At 37.4% G+C, this 18,125-nt stretch overlaps 1 protein-coding gene across 3 annotated transcripts in view; it reads left to right on the forward strand.

Annotated features, from left to right (window-relative positions):
• BCAR3 (BCAR3 adaptor protein, NSP family member) overlaps positions 1-18,125 on the forward strand; it is a 93,557-nt gene that overhangs the window by 42,066 nt on the left and 33,366 nt on the right. The window contains exon 1 of one of the 3 annotated variants that reach the window (XM_034437306.3): positions 6,291-8,542. The exons of the other annotated variants lie outside the window; for them this stretch is intronic. Within the exon in view, the coding sequence (XP_034293197.2) occupies positions 8,423-8,542 (120 nt within the window). The 5' untranslated portion in view covers positions 6,291-8,422. Of the gene's footprint in view, positions 1-6,290; positions 8,543-18,125 lie in introns of those variants that run through there. 3 annotated transcript variants of the gene reach the window in all.

Consider the following 18,125-nt stretch of genomic DNA (forward strand, 5'->3'; position numbering starts at 1 on the left):
TGGTCTATAGCTCCTCTTTTGTTCCATCAGCAAGGCTGGTCACAGTTAAAGAGCTCTTTTAGAAATTGGCTTTTATTTCCCAAGTGAAAACAGGCCAGGCTGCTCCCAGTTGGCTGCTTAGGAGAATCTATGAATGGAATTTTGCCCTTAGATATAAGTCATCATCATCACCATCATCTGAAGTGAATTAATTTTTTTAAATTTCATTTTTAAATGACAAATGAGGCAAGAGAGAGAGAGAAAGAGCTACTAAAGGATTCTTGTGCTTTACCTAAAAATGTAGATAAATGGACTCACTTTTTTGAGTGAGGTAAGAAGACCAAATAATACCAGCTATGAGTATAAAAGAATTTGGTTTCAGGGTATTTGTAGCAAAATTTGTATACCTGTTTTCTAGTTGTCTTCTTCCTTTGTATAACCGAACAGTGCTAAAGCTGCACTTTAAAACTAGTTTAAACCAGTTGCTATTCTGGATTTTAAAGAAGGAACATGGAAAACAATATTAGTTTCATATTGTAAGCGAACATCATTTTATTCAATGCTTATGGAAGATAGATAGATAGATATCAATTATGAATTGTAATCATCCATATTGAGTGTCTTGTTAGAAATATTAGCTATGTCATCCAACTTATACAGCAGTGTTGGTGAAACCGGAGCACATGTGCGCATGCCAGAAGCTGAGCTTCCAGTTTCCGGCGTGCATGCATGTGCAAGAACCAGCTGTTGGTGCGCATGCTGGAAACCGGAAGCTCAGCTTCTGGCACGCGTGCCATAGGTTCGCCATCTTGGTTATATAGGTTCCCTGAAATCTGTTAACCTGATTGAACTGATGTAAAGTTCATCATGGGAATTGGGACAAATGTTGGAAGATAAAATTGTGCTCATGTTTTGCTTTTGGATATCCCATAGACCTCTGTGTGGCAGCTCTAGAAACATCAGGCCTTCACAGTTATTCTTAAGATATTATTACTGACTACAAAATTAAAACACTTTATTGATTGATTGATTGATTGATTGATTGAGATTTATATGCCGCCCTATCTCCAGCCGGACTCAGGGCGGCTCACAACAGTAAAAAAACATTTAATGAAAAAGTTAAAAAGAAATTAAATCCAAATCTCGTAATTTAACAGTTAAAAGTGCAATTAAGACTAACAAGTTAAAAATTAAAACCCCATCAGTCCAGGCCTCAAAGATTCTTACAAATATTTTCCTATTGCACTAGCAAATACATATTTGTTCATTTATGCCTCTCCAGCGTTATGGATTTATGTAGGAAGAAGGCTTTATATGTATTGGGTTCAACCATGTAACAGTCTACCATTCTCAAACAATTTGAAATTTACCTCCATGTTCTCCACTTGGAAGACCAAGGGAAGGAAACAAACCAAATGCAAAGAAAGGAATAGAGGTACCAATTGAAAATTTGGCCTATAAAGAAATAACGGCTGTGGAGAAAAAGTGACTGAGGGAAGTATGGGAAGGAATATTACAAAAGTGACTGAGGGAAGTATGGGAAGGAATATTACAAAAGTGACTGAGGGAAGTATGGGAAGGAATATTACAAAAGTGACTGAGGGAAGTATGGGAAGGAATATTACAAAAGTGACTGAGGGAAATAAGGGAAGGGATATTACATAAAGAAAACCACAACCTGTATTTTGTCAACTCAGAGTACAGGACATGGAGAGAGGCAGTTAAGTTACAGGAAGACATGAGTTAGCCATTGCAGAATCTCTTTTGAATGCAGAATATCCCTTGGAGCCAGTCATTCCAATGACTTAACTTTCAGTTAATCCTAGCCTCAGGAAGGTAATATAATACTAACTTGTTGCAACTTGCCAGGGATGACTTTGTTAGATTTCTTCCAGAACATGACGTCCTACCAACGGAAAGTGAAAGAGTCATGGTCAGGCTTATACAAGTGTTAGATAAGCAAGGGAAGTTCCAATGTTCAACTTCAGAAGTTGAACCTGACACCTGTCATTTGCAATTATCCCAGCAGCAATATTGAATTCAAACAGCAATCAGGATCTCTCCCCCACCCCCCCACCCTTTCTCTCACATCTATCTATCTATCTATCTATCTATCTATCTATCTATCTATCTATCTATCTATCTACCTACCTACCTACCTACCTACCTACCTACCTACCTACCTACCTATCTATCACATTTTGGAATTGCCTATAACCCTCACAGAGAGACTCTTCTATTTCTATTACTATCCAGCTCAGCTACATCATAATTTTGTATCTATAGATGTTAATATTTTGCAGTTTTTAAATTCCAGGCATTTAATTTATGCATTTAAATTTAACAAAGAAATAAATGTAATTAAAAATAGCATTTAATTTGTTAAACATAATTAGAAATATTATTTTTATGTTACATTTAAGTATAAATATTATATAATTTAGGTTAAATTTAATTAGAAATATTTCCAAACCCTGTTCCTTGTAGTAGTATGCTGCCCTCTAGTGTAATACATCAAATTGGTATTTCTTGCAATACCAAAGAAAAAGTACAAGAATTGATGTACCAATAACCACCAGCTTAACTTGCAAACTATAAGATGTATTTTAAAAGAGGTTTTCAGATTTGGAGATGGTTTCTATATAATGACCCTTTGCTGATTCTGTTTTCTTACTCATGTATATTTGTAACAAATTATTCAAAACTCCTGGGCCTTGCAGTATTATCAAAAATATGTATAGAAATAGTTTCTAAACCTTATAATAGGTTTGTGTTGACATAAAGCAAAATATTTTGCATGTACTTAGAACTACTCACGTTTTCCTTAGAAGAGTAGTTGAAATCCTACAAAACTTAAGATGGTACAGAATTAAAACAGTTTTTCCAAAAAGGTTTTTCATTTATATTACTTTATATTGTATTGTATTGTAAAATGATTGACACTATTTCATTGAACTAAAGTGGTCCAATAAAATAGTTTTAAAATTAAAGGTGTAAAAATGATTGCTATCAAGTATCTGTCTATGTCTGAAGGGAAAATGTATATTTGGATGCAATTCAAATCTCACATATTTTGGGAGCTATATGTTAGCATGTAAGACGTCTGGCATACATAATAGTAGACTTATTATTTACTAAGATAATATTATCTTAGTAAATCTTATTATTATTGACTAAACAGGCAAAGTGGTTGAGAATCTGGTGGCATACAAATTGGATAAATAAATGAAATAAACCTGTACAGCGGACCTCAGAACGAAGAAACAAGAAGCAAGGAATCTGAGAAAAGGAGTTTCTTTTTACAGGCACTGAGGAAATGTAATAAATTTAGAGGAAGTAAAATAGCTTTGGGGTAGTTTCTCCCCACCAATCCAAAATGACCGAGGACTTTTCAATTGAGGAATTTCTTGGTATTATTAAAAAAAACCCTAACCTTTGGTGCCCAAGGCTCACTGGGAAGCAGTAAAAGTTGGCATTTCCCTCCCTCAATAAAAATAAAAGGACATTTTAATGTCAAAATAGGGAGCCATATGGAGCAAATAGGACAAAATACTAGCCTGAGGAAAACGTGTTGCCTCTTTTAAGGCAATTGGAATGCATGCCCTGCTTGTAAAATGGAAGCCTTGTTTAGTGAACGTGTATCTGTGCATGCAAAACGCTTATATAGCTTTGTCTTGAAACCAGTCATATTATTACTACGTTCATCCAACACTTCTGTTTTTCAAAGGAGCAGAATAAATCAGCTATGTTACAACCTTTTTTCCCCCTTCCACTCAAGGCCCTCAGTTGTAGGCTACCATGTATACAATATGCTATACCCATTACATATGATTGGAACTTCTTATATTCATATTTTCCTTTGTAACTATGCTCTTAATGATTTTTAGACTCCATTATACTTATTTTTCTCTTATGCGCATACATGCATAGAAGGATGTCGTACATCTTATATTCCATGTTTTGTTTGGATCTGGCTTTAGGGCTGCAACAAATTTGAATTGATTTTATTTTCCTTATTCAAAAGAATGTATTTTCATCCTTTAGCTCTTAACCATATGGGGGAGCCAGAGTCCAATTTCTCAGCACGTGGATTTTAGAAATGGGCTCAAATTGTATAACAAAGGAAACTGAATATGAAATGATTTGCAGAGGGAAACTGCTTAATTAGAAACAGCACCCGTAGCAGAGAGAGCTATATCAAAGCCTACTGATTCGTATCAGCAGTCTAATTTGAAAAAGCCACCTATTTTCTAAAAACGATAGCAAATCCTGATTTCCAAGGCAACAAAATATATTAGTAATAGCAATTCCATCTGTACTTGTGAAGGTTGTGAGTCTCTGGAGAAAGAACCTGTTTTGGGGAATCAAAGGCTCTGTGTAGCATTGTCAACAGCAGTTACAACATGCAATTGCAAGTCTATTACAGAGTGGATTTTTCATTCATTTAGCCTGCTGTGATTAGTTTGGAAACCCAAGTACACCAAAACAATTGTTAAAGAAACTGCTGAATTATATCTTTATAAGGTAGTTCAGGAAACCTTTTCCTATTTGAAAATCACATTTCGGTGGAGTTATTGTTTGGAGACAACATGGGGATGGCCACAGCCAAAAAAATGTAGGTCACTCTTCTGCTCTCCCCTTTTCTCTCTCATTCTAATTTTGGTTTCCCCCCCTCTGGTCTCTCTTGTTCAGTGGATTCCCCAAAGGTTTGATTGGGGCTATTTCCTTATGAGTGATTGAGAGCATCTTATGGGCTATAATAATCATCCATGCACTCAGTATACCATACTGGTAGTAAAGACAGGCTTTATACAGTCACAATAATTGCTGAAAGATGCTATAAGAATTATAAATGACTGGTGAGGAATCCTGGTTAGAAATTAGAGACTTGCAAATGGCCTGCACCTGATTTATAGAATATATAGCAGTCGTGTAGTGGTTTCACTTAGAATGTTAATGATGCTTTTTTAAGCCTCTGCTTGTAAGTATTATTTATAGGTATCTCCCGTGGATTTTAGTAGCTGGGAAGGCCAATCTCTGTGTAAACTTGGTTAATAGGTTTAGAGGGAAAATATAATATTGATATTTAATATTTGTTACATTACATACTCTGTATGTGTAGAGAGTGCACACATACACTCTGTCATGTTTTCTGAGTGGATTATGTAAAAATCAATAAATAAAACCAGCAACAGTAACCTGCACAGAAAAGAGGGAAATGTAAAATGTCAAAGAATAACTGTTGCAATCAGGGACATTAAAATTCTTTTTGCAAGGGAGGCTTTAAAAGTTGAAATACCTAAGAGAAGTTTCTAGTATGGTAAAGGAAATAGAAAGGCAGCAGGGCAGATGTCTTCAGAAAGGGCATTTCACGGATAGGGTATCATCATCAAGATCATTTCCCATGCATCCATCTTTCTACCTTCATTTGGGCCTCTGAAAATAAATTACATATGAAGAGATGCTTCTTTAGTTCATTAGCCTTTTCCTGCCTAGCATTCCCCAGAGATCCAGACTTCAGCTCCAGTGTTTTCTAGGCAGCACATTCATTCCTGAGAATTCTACAAGTTTATATTATTATTTAGATAACCAATTTATTAATTGCCTTACTCACCAAAGGAACTCTAGGTGGGAGTACCATAATAAAATAATAATTTAAAACAAGCTAAATATAACCAGCATTAAGCAAATCAAAACCACCCATATTGAGAAATAGCAATAAAAACACAGCCATGAGTGAGGTCATAAATTGCCCTGTCTCAGCCCCTGTTAAATAAGCTAGGATCTTTATGGCTTTCTTAAAGGGCAACACCATTGGAATAATATAAAATATCCTAGCTTACTACAAGGATAAGTGAAATTAAACAATTGCTTCTGACGTGACATTCCCATTAAAGAATAATGTTGTTATTAATTTGATTAAATATAAGTCACCACTCCAGCGGCTTACAAGCTATAACAAGTAAAACAATCAAAAACATAAATAAAATAAAACAAGACAGCCCAGACTACAAACAAGTTTAAAACCAAGTGTGTCAGCCACCCCTCAACAGGCCTGAGACCAAAGACAGGTTTAAGGGCTTCGTGAAACCCCACAAGAGACGGCTCCATTTGTATTTCAATGTTCCTCCCCAAATAGCTGTCTGTGACATTAGAAAAGTTGGGCTGTTGCTTTGTTACAGTTATAAGTCATATTTTCATTTTAAAAACACCCAAGGCAGCTAAGAAAATCAACAACCGGATTATTATAAACTTTTATCCAACTAGAATAGTAATTAAACCAAATAATTCTTGCAGGATTCAATCTGGGTCAGTCAACAGGACCAGAGGTTTAGGTCTTCCTAGCTTTTGGACTCATGCAAGAGCCCTTCAGAGAAGTTTGACAGACAGCCATCAACCTCCCAATTAACATCTAAAAACCCACATATAACAGGCACCACACAAAGAAAAGCCCAAAGTACACCCTCTGCCTCATTCATGAAAGATACAGGCAGCTAACTCATTCGTCAAATAACTCTTTCGTATTATGGTTCGATTTTCAAATCTTATATTAGAGCTACACTTCTCCATCTGAGTAACAGAGAGAGCAGAAACTTTTATAGTCTGGCAAAAGCTCCCCACAGCACAAGGCTATTAAGAAAGGAACTATTCATATAAACATTTCTGTCAAGTGGCTTCATGGACAAGTTATAAATCATTTATTTCACAAGGGACTTCTAACTCTATCTAAAATTAACCATGGGATGATGTTCTCATGACTATAAATGGATGACCACATTGTTAAGGCTATTTAAGAGATTATCTCATAATAAATATCTTGTGGTCAAAAATTCCGGTTACTATTTATAATAGTGAATTTTTAAAAATTCTTTTTAAACATTTTCTGTTTTATGGAACTTTCACATCAAAAAAAAAGTTCTTCAAACTTCAAGAACATGTGCTTAAACAGCGACAATTATGATGGAACTTTTTCTGCTAGCTTTTTATTGGCAAGGAGATACAAGAGAGCATTCCAGCTTGAAGTATCTTGTTAGCAGAAAAATCTGAATTTCTTTCTTTTTTCTCATGACAAAGGTAGCTTTGGGATCCAAATGTCTTGCTCTAAACCTTTATTAGATTTAGATTTTTACATTTTGGGTTACTAGATTTCTTAGATTTTTCTAATACTGTTTCTTCAAACTGGCCTTAATTAAAGGTAAGGTACAGTACTAGGCAATGTGACATTAATTGGGGGATGGATTTTGCTGAATTAAAATCTGATGGTATGATTTGAAAAGTGTTTTTGAGATTATAAACACACATTTAACTCTCATGTTGGTTTTTGTGCTGCACTAGAGTCATTTGCTCTGCAAATCCTTTTCTAGGGGATTCCTGTTCTCTGATTTCGACATACTGCAGTCAGTGTGAAGGACATCTTGTTATTAAAGAACAGCCTGTTATTAAAGGTTGAAAACACTCCTGCTGTAGCTTTATTTAGAGCATTTCTCTACAAAGCAATTGCAGTGGACATGCCCTGCTTGACATTTGATTACAAAGTTTATTTTAATCTTAGATTTCAAAGGGACATACTTTCCTTTCAACGTCTGAAGCCTGCAAACCTCAAAATACAGGGCAAAAATCCTGTAGCTCTTTTGGGTAGCAAAGTCAAGACCTCAAGTTGTGCAAGGCGAGCATCCTTAAGTGTTGCTTTCCAGAAGACTGCCCTAGTTTTGTTTGGAAAATCTTTTAATTAAAAGAGTAGAAGGCTGCATTTATTACAATGACGCTAAAGAGGCTAACCCTAACTCTCTGTGATATTACTTCCTTCTCTGATATGGTTGCAGGAAGGCTTGTGAGCAGCTTTCTAATTTAAAACAAGCAGTCTTGTCATCCCCCACCCCCTTGGTTACCTGCTTGCAAGATACAACAACCTGTTTGATTATGAAGAGTAAAGGAGATATGCAAACCCCTTAGATAATTGTCCCTTCCCCTTGTTGCTTGTGTATCTAGCAGCATTACTGATCTCATCGTGGACATATAGGTTTGTATCTGCTGAGGATACAAACTAGACTTAGAAAATTCTTCCTGGGACCAAAGATTTTGCTGCTTAAATTAAAGGTGTGGAGTTTTTTTTGTTGACTGTTTATGTCGTAATCTGGGAAACTCCAAAATAGGGAAGAGAGAGAGAGGGAGAGAGAGAGAGAGGGAGAGAGAAGGAGAGAGAAAGAGAAAGCAGAGTCCTCCAAGGGTTTAAAGTTTCATTGGCAGGCTGAATAAAGTCCCCTGATGTCACTGATCCCATGGTTGATGGAAGCGAGACGGGCACAGATGACAGGATCAGTTTTCAGCCTGGTATGAAAGGATGAGGTGGGGAGTGTAGGAGCCCCAGTGGACAACAACTCAGCACAAGAGCTTAGTAAGCGCTCTTGGACATAGCTGGGAGGGACCATCCATTTTGTTCTCCATGGGAGGTTTTGGTCAATGGGACAAAAGGAAAAAAATGCCTAAGGAGTGCAATGCTTTTCAGACGTTCATGGCATCTCTGTGCTGCTTTTATCATCAGAACTCCATTCTTGGGGTCAAGGTAGGTGGTCTATAATATGAAGCATAATAATGGTGAGACCATTACTTTAGAATATCTAGAGAGTAGCAGAAGTTCAGATTATAGTATTAAAATATGCTTGAATTGACTGTAAAAGCTAAGAGGATAGGGTGGAAAATCTCTATTTATGCCACCCTAAATCTTTTGCAAGACTATTCATTAGAAATAGTAGTAATTTAAAATAATAAACTAGACAATTTCAGACTGAACATGTGTAAAGCTCGTATTCTCGATGTACTTTATTTTTGTATGCATTTACTTTATGTACTTTCATTCAAGTCTGTTTCCACATTAAATTGCAATTTTATTCTTGCATCGAAATTGCCTGAACAATGCAACTGAAATTGTATTGGCTCTCAAATATGATTTTTGGATAAATTTAAGTCCTACTTACAAATGTTTAACTTGAAAACATACTTTTACATATATTTTGATATAGGTTTTAAACTAAAACTATTTTAAAATATTTAGAAAATGCACAAAAAGTATTCTTTGCATATCTTTAAGGAGCTGCCTATCAAGTCAATTTATGAAAAAATTCAAAGACTGAATTTCTCAAGCATCTGTGTTTGAAAATGAAGTTGCAAAGAAAAGGAAAAGCTAAAAAATAGAGTGAGGTTTTTTTTTACAGATCTGATTGTTTGAAATATCTATTCTTTGAGGGAGAGAGAGGGAGAGAGAGAGATTAATAATAATCAGAAGTTTCCTTCAATTTTAAATGTACTTTTCTGTTGTTTCCATCTTAAAAAACAAACATATTTAAAAGAAGATAATCTAACAAAAAGCTTGCTATCTTTGTGCAAAATCTTTTGGTAACAAATCCAAAAGCACTTATTTTTAATAAGAATATAAAATCATTATCCAAATGTGAAGCTTTAATTGTCATCTGCTTCAGATACAACCCTGTTATTGTGCTGGATCGGATCAGTTTATCTAGTTCTGTGCTCTCTTCCTAGTACTGTTCTCAAGTGCTCTGTTTTTCCTTGGGTTTCTCATTAACGTGCCCCAATCACCTTGTTTCTGATACTTGTAAAAGATGCAACAGTCATAATTAGTAGCCACCAAAACAAGTAAGACTGCCTCTACAGTAGTGAATGACATGTTGCGGCAATGGTTAAAGAGAAACTGGCTGGCCTGAGTATGCCAAGGCCTTGAAATCAACTACCTAACAAGGGTGTCTTCTTTTCTGATTTTTAAAAGGCATTTTGTAGTCGAAGATACTTGATGGTAAAACTTTACCATTTTAGAGGCTTGTTTTATCCATTTTGTCTCAATGCTCCATAAGTGTAGTTAGCAGTCGAAAAGCAGAAGCAAAGTCCATTTTATTCGTGTAGTCACGATGGTGATAAAAATGAAATTTGTTACAAGCTGTCTTATTTTTAATCAAGATTAGCAAGGAAAGAAGAAAGACAGGAAAAATGTTTCATGCTTCATAATCTGAATAATGTTGATAGCCATACAGAGAATGTTCCAATCCCATAAGACCCTAATATAGCAGTTTAAAATTGTCTAATTGCAGCTATTGAAAAAGCTCTCTTAAAATGTTCTTTGTCAAGTGGATGTAAATCATCTTCCTCAATCCAGGATCTTCCACACATGCTGGGATTACAGTTCTCAGAATTCTCAACCAAATTATTTTTGGATCTAACACAGGTAGAAAGTGCCAGGATGGGAAAGGTTTGTGAAAACCACATAGAGAAGTTCCAAAATTATTTGAAAAACAGTGTCAGAATAATTGGAAAGGTTGCTCCTGATGCAAAGATTGGAATTAAGAATGTAAATGCTGTTATTTGATTTTGACTAGAATCAAAGCATCCATGTGAATTTTGGGGCTTAACATTTGATATCAAAGCAGAATCATAAATACAGTTCTTGACTGTGCTGATTATCTTGCTGTGAGTCTGTAATACTTAAAATGATGCTGTGTGTTGTCATGGTAACTTTCCATTGGTTCAGTCTATACGTTATCTCAGGGAACAGGAGAAAGGGCAGCATTTTTATAAAGAAACCCAGCTGGCCTTGTTCAGATATAAGTTTTTTATTTAAAAGGTTTCCAGCTGCTTAAAATAGCCCTGGTATATTCACTACAAAGCTTTCAAGGTCTCCATTCCTTCCGGTTTAATAAAAGTCATGGAAATTATATTTTAAACTTCTCTTAACTTAAACTTAGATATAGAAAAAAATATCTTCTATCTCTAATTTTGGATAGCCAAAATTAGAATATATGTCTGAGAGATGGTGGGCCCAGGTCATGACTCCAATTAGGACTAATATATTAGCATCTGTAAAATTAAAGACAACCGGAAGGGACTTGTGAGTTATAATGAACAGTATGGAAATTAGAAGAGCCTGCTTTATTATAGGGAGAATCACCAAGAGCTGCTGAGAATTTGCTGGATTGCCAGCATTAGTCAGGGGAAGAAACAGAATTTGTCTTGCTAATCATACCAAGTAACATAGAATTGCTCTAGTCTGTTTTTCAGAGGAACAGGATCTGAGCCCTAATCAAGGTATACTGTCTTTTATCAGATGCAATTTTTAGTTTGAAAATACATATAAGGATGTGTTCTTATATGTCTCCATCATAGCTTTTGCAGTAAAGAATAATGAGTTCTACTGCTTGGGAACCTAATGAGATGACATCTGAAGTATGTTTATCGTTTTGTTGCAAGCAGTAATAGATTTCTTGGGTTTATGATTCCCAGTGAACGGAGTCATTTTCACAAATGTGGCGGCATGGCTGTCACAAGCCTTTCATCATGAAAGCATATTAATCATGAAAGCGAAGAGTGAGGAATGAGAAAATAGAGGCTTTGAACAGGTAGGTTGTTCTGAGTAACATGCGGGTCACCCACATGCAGATCTATTTTTAACCACTGATAAATGAGACTAAATCAGCCAAGTTGGCATATGGAACATGGAATCACAGCCAGATGTGTGGCCAGAAAAATGATTTGACATTACGTGCACACAAAAAAGTAAGGGACAATTTACTGGGGGAATCCTTGCTCATTTTACATGTCAAGCCTTTCTATATTGACTTCCTATTTGTCTACAGTTCAGAGCTAGGGCCGTATTTGGGAGCAGGGCCAGTCTTTGGCTTTGCCATTAACAGAAAGAAGAGTTTTCAGTGTATTTTCTGTGTTTCACATGCGTGAGTTATATCCTTGTTCAGTTCAGAAGTTCTAGAGCTTCTAGAATTAATTTATGGGAGCCTTGCCTCAATGGCTACTATGCAACTAGACCTCATTCCTATCGAAACCCTTTAGTTTCTTTTTCATAGGCAGAAAATTAGTATGTCATCCTTGAGTTGCTAGTCCTTTTGCTTTACCGAATTTATTTATTTTTCCTGCTTTATTGTTGTCTTGCTTTCCTTCCTTTCTCTTAGTACTTTGAAAACTCCTTAAGGCTGTTCATAAGGATGATCTCTTGTCTCACTCGATCCAGTCCATGGTTGAAGGCCAGTCCATGGCCTTTAACCCTGTGGTCATTGCATAAAGTGCTGGTGTCAAATGGGTATAACCCAGTGGTGAAATCCAAATTTTTTTACTACCAGTTCTGTGGGCGTGGCTTGGTGGGCATGGCTTGGTGGCATGTCAGGGGAAGGATACTGCAAAATCCCCATTCCCACCCCACTCCAGGGGAAGGATACTGCAAAATCCCCATTCCCACCCCACTCCAGGAGGAAGGATACTGCAAAATCTCCATTCCCACCCCACTCCAGGGGGAAGGATACTGCAAAATCCCCTTTCCCACCCCACTCCAGGGGGAAGGATATTGCAAAATCTCCATTCCCTCCCTATTCCAGGGGGAAGGATACTGCAAAATCTCCATTCCCACCCCACTCCAGGGGGAAGGATACTGCAAAATCTCCATTCCTACCCCACTCCAGGAAGAAGGATACTGCAAAATCTCCATTCCCTCCCTATTCCAGGGGGAAGGATACTGCAAAATCTCCATTCCCACCCCACTCCAGGGGGAAGGATACTGCAAAATCTCCATTCCCACCCCACTCCAGGGGGAAAGATACTGCAAAATCTCCATTCCTTCCCCATTCCAGGGGAACGATACTGCAAAATTCCCTTTCCCACCCCATTCCAGGGATAAGGATATTGCAAAATCTCCATTCCCATCCCACTTTGGGGCCAGCCAGAGGTGGTATTTGCTGGTTCTCCAAACTACTCAAAATTTCTGCTGCCGGTTCTCCAGAACCTGTCAGAACCTGCTGGATTTCACCCCTGGTATAACCTAATCTCCCTCCCTCCCTCCCTCCCTCTCTCTCTCTCTCTCTCTCTCTCTCTCTCTCTCTCTCTCTCTCTCTCCCTCTCCCTCTCCCTCTCCCTCTCCCTCTCCCTCTCTCCCCCTCCCTCCCTCCCTCCACCCATCCATCCCTCTCTTTGCCTTCATAAAGGTGGAGCAAACATTTCTTAAACACTTTGGGACTTGACAAATGATCTTGGTGCAATTGTTCTACTCATTTGCAGTTACTCTTTGGGATCAAACTCTCTTCCTTCAAGCTTCTATCATGACCCAAAACCTGTCTGATGGATCTCTTTGAGAAATTACTGAATTTTCCACTGCCTACAGAAGGTCCTCAGGTTTCTGTTGTGTCATTAATGCCTACTAATTTGTGAGAGTCTACTCAGGGCTTCCCCTTCCTGATTCCAACCAGTGCCAAAAGAGAAAGGGAAAAAGGGCTGCCTATTCAATTCCAACTCCAGCAGCTTCACATTCCAACCCATAGTGATCTTTGTCCACTCTGCTACTGCCATGCATTCTATTGATGAACCCTCCAATATTTGCTATCTAGTTCATTAATTTTATTTGAATTTAAAACATACTACAGTTAACATTTTGTTTTCAAAACACCATTATGCGCACACGTAAAAAACATGCTAGGTCATTATTTTGGGATAGGTCTTATTTTCGGGGAAACAGGTTATCTATCTATCATCTATCTATCTATCATTCTTTTTTTTTAATAGACTTTATTGAGATTTTTTACAGAACAAAAAGGAAAAAAAAGAGAAAAACAAACAAACAAACAAACAAAACAATCATTCAAACAATAACGTAGAACATATAAATATAATAAACATCTATCTATCTATCTATCTATCTATCTATCTATTTATCTATCTTGAAGAAAAATGAAATAAAGGCCTATAATAAACTATCTAAAAACAAAAGCAAAGAGAAAACCCCCAAAGAAACTTGAAAATGAAAAAGAAAATCTTAAGTAAAATATAATCATATCAAAGTAGTAACTGTGAGAGGGATCTTGGAGTCCTAGTGGACAACCATTTAAATATGAGCCAACAGTGTGCAGCAGCTGCCAAAAAAGCCAACAAAGTTCTAGGCTGTTGAGACTCTAGAAAGAGTGCAGAGAAGAGCAATAAAATGATTAGGGGACTAGGGAAATGAAGAACGGTTGCAGGAACTGGGTATGTCTAGTTTAATGAAAAGAAGGACTAGGGAAGACATGATAGCAGTGTTTCAATATCTCAGGGGCTGCCACAAAAAAGAGGGAGTCAAGCTATTCTCCAAAGCACCTGAGGGCAGGACAAGAAGCAATGGGTGGAAACTAATCAAGGAGAGAAGCAACTTAGAACTAAGGAGAAATTTCCTGACAGTTAGAACAATTAATCAGTGGAACAACTTGCCTCCAGAAGTTGTAAATGCTCCAACACTGAAAGTTTTTAAGAAGATGTTGGATAACCATTTGTCTGAAGTGGTGTAGGGTTTCCTGCCTAAGCAGGGGGTTGGACTAGAAGACCTCCAAGGTCCCTCCAATTCTATTATTCTATTCTATTCTAAAATAGTAAAGCCAAAACCCTACTTGAATTATATCTATACCTAAATTATACTTTAAACATACATAAAAAAGCCCATATTAGATATCACTCTACTGAAATTATAATTTCCTTCCATTTTTCCACACTGTGATTCAGTTTTTTAACAATGAACCTAGAACTCGTAATCATATTACTGGATCTTATCTCTCCTTCAGTATAAAGTTTGTACAATCTGAGGAGAAATAAGAACATCTCTGCACAGAGAACTCACTTGGTGCCTTCCTCACACTAGTAATTGCTTCAGGCTTGTCTTGTAACTCCTTTTTTTTAATGATTGGACTGTGAATAATACTAACATACTTCAAAGAGTGAGAGATGACAAATCTTACTAAGTCAGTATTTAGAGTCTGGAAAAAAGACATTCTTCCATATTTACATCATCAGTTTTTCTTAAAAAAAAATTAGTTACAGTCCAGGCACAATAAATTCATAGTTCTTCATAGATTGAAAGATTCCAAATCTGGAAGGCATCATTTAGCCAACTGTCAAATTTTTAATTCTTAACTGTTTTTGAAGAACTTAGTTCAATATAGCAATATAATTTGTTTTTTTTTTTAAAAAAAAACTTGCCTTTATTACTTTATAGGTATCCGAAAAGTGCTTTTTCAAAAGGCAATTGGACTTTATTTAAATAAAGTCCAGTTGTTGTTGTTTTTTGAAAAAAGCACCTTTGAGACAACCATGACCTGGATGATTGAGAATCTCCATAGATATTTATAGATAACACGAGACGGTGAACATACCTAATACTCCCTCTTCCTCCTATTTTCCCCACAACAACCACCCTGTGAGATAGATTGAGCTGAAAGAGAGTGACTGGCCAATGTCATCCAGCCAGCTCTTGTACCTAAAGCAGGACTAGAACTCACAATCTCCTAGGCCAACACTAGATCAAACTGGTTCTACAATATCTTTAAAATATCTTTAAAACATACGTAAGAACAGTAGTGTTATTTTAGAGGCATCTGTGCCATTTAGAATCAAAGTCACTTTACAAATAGGTGACAAATTGTTTTAAGGTAACATTGCTGTCTAAAATGTTAAGGAATAGATGAACACTCTCATTAGAAAAACTCAATAATATTTGTGGGAGGGGAGAGAAGTAAGACAAAGTGGAGCATAAATGTAATATCCAGACTCCCATTCTGTTTATCTGAAAGTGGATCAGAAGTCAACCTCATTTTTTTCCTAAGAAAAGTGTGAATCTTAAAAAAAAACAAAAACACATAGAACACAGTTCAGATAACCCAGTTTGCTTAAGCATTTGAAACAAAGGTTTAGTGTCCTTTATTCCATTGGGTCATCATGACTACAATTCCTGAAATGAGAAAGATTGGTCTAGGAACTAGCCTAGGCTCAAGCTTCTTTGTATTCCAGATCTGCAAAGGATTGTTGATCCACTCACCATTATCCAGAATGGGATGCAGTTGCACCATTAAAATGAATTAATCCCACCTTCCTTGGGATCTTGCCATTTTGTCCTGGCTCTTTGGGTATGGCAGTTGTACAGTTCATTCCAATTGGGGAAGTTCTGTTCTTAGACAGTGTGTAGTGTTACAGTCTTTCTAACCATTGTAGAGAGCACATAGCTTGTCATGTCTTCCATCCCCTGGCACCAAAAAACCAGGACTGAGGAAAGGGGCCATGGGGACAGAGGAGATAGAATAGGGTGATTGGTAGCCTGCCAATTTAGTAAGGTAAATCATTACCTCCATTAGAGATAATGGGTTTGGTGCAGAATAAATTGTGGAGGATGGCCTTCCTACAGGATAGCTGACCAGGTTAGACAAGCTCTGACTGGCTCTTAGTAAAGAATCCCCAAGATAAAAGATTTAAACATAATCTGATTTCAGTGGCATTCTGTTGTCCATGAAAAAACAGCCTATTTTACTTTTATTTTGAAATAAAAGGGTGATGGGAAAAGTTGGTCATCTGGAAGTCATCTGCCATATGATTTAACTTGAGGCGAAACATAATATCAGTCCTTTTGCTATGTGGGAAAGTGCAGAATAGTAATGAAAAGAGATGTGTGTGTCTCTCTGTGTGTGTCTGAGAGATGGAGGGGGAGGGAGAGAAAAAGAGAGAGAGAGAGAGAGATCACAAAAGCAAGAACACTTCATTTCTATTATTTAATTGCTTTTTTCCCACTTATAAACAAGGCATCTGAAACTCAAATCATTGTGAAGCCTTTTCCCACGTGAGGCCAACAAGTAGTCGTTGCTTAACTTCTGCCCTGTTTAGCAATTGTTTGAAGTTATAATAGTGCTTAAAAAGTAACTTTACCACCTGTCTTTGCACTTACGACCATCACAATGTCCCATGGTCATGGAATTGTCACTTGCACACTCCATAACTGGTTTCCAATAAGCAGAGTCAATGGATGCGCCAGCAGTGATATAACAAGTCATGGTCAGATGGGCATTTCACAGGCCCCTTTGGTGATTATGTGGCATCAAGTTGATGTCAATCTCATAGATTTTTTTTCCCAACCTGGTCCTTCAAGATCTTATCTAGAATAAAATAAAATTAGCTCAAATCTGGTGTAGAACATAAGGAAGATGACCATGATGGAAATAAGCAAGAATTGTTACCAAAGCAAAAGCGGCTGAAACATTTTTTTAAATCCAGAGAAATGAGATAATATTTGGAAGCAGCTGAGGCAGAAACTTCCAGTACACTGAAGTTTAAGGAGGAGGAGGAAATATAACACAGTCTTTTTGATTCTGTTATATTATATTATATTATATTATATCAGTTGGTTTGAATCTTTTTGGATTTCCTATCTGGTCTACCTAGCGGGGTTGACCTTCTGCTTTTGTTTTTCTCCTATCTCTTTGCTGCGCAGATAGATATTTCCTTCCTTTCAGAAAGATCTTGCTTACTTCTTCACTCTCTTTTTCACTTCTTGCTTAGTAAAGTCAGACTGTGTGGAAGGGTAGCTATACCCAGCCCTCCTCCTTACCCTAACTCAGCCTCCTGACCATCTCCCTGGTCAAGCCTCACCTCTCTGCTGCCTGTGCCTAGAGCAGGGGTATCAAACTCAAGGCCCGCAGACCGCATGCAGCCTGTGATGTGGTTGGATCTGGGGCCGTCCTGGAAAATGTAAGGGGCCAGTCCGCGTGGCTTCAGCCCGGTCTACTCAATGTGAAGAGGAAACATCTGGCCAGCGTGGCTTCAGCCCTGTCTACTGAGTGCGAAGAGGAAACATGCCAGCAGTTTGGGAAGTGGCGTCAAGCTGGCCACGCCCACCCAGTTGGCCACACCCACCCAGTCAGCCATGCCCTCATGCCCCCCTGAAGTCAAACACAGCCCTGATGCAATCCTCAATGAAATTGAGTTTGACACCCCTAGCCTAGAGGATTGTACGGAAAGCCCTCTGGCTTGGTTGAATTGAGACTCTCAGGCCACTGTTCTTCCTAGAGTGCTTCCTGTGGTCCAGCCTGGGTGTACACTCCACAAAAAAATGACATCCTAAGCTAGGTTGTCCCTCCTGGTCTCTTCTGCCTGGATTAAGAATAATAATAAGTCTACTAAAATTCATGTTTGATCCTTCATTAAGGGATGCTTGAATAAAAAACAATCTGTTTGCCAAACATTGATTAAATGCTAATTCTTAATAGATTAACTACATTCAAAAAGACAATTGTTGGAAGTTCATTAAAAATGCTATATATCGAAGTACTGTATGGTTATAAGAAGAATCCAGGAAA

Source organism: Pantherophis guttatus, chromosome 3, assembly GCF_059756535.1.
Source record: "Pantherophis guttatus breed Tessera chromosome 3, ASM5975653v1, whole genome shotgun sequence".
Taxonomy (NCBI): Eukaryota; Metazoa; Chordata; class Lepidosauria; order Squamata; family Colubridae; genus Pantherophis; species Pantherophis guttatus.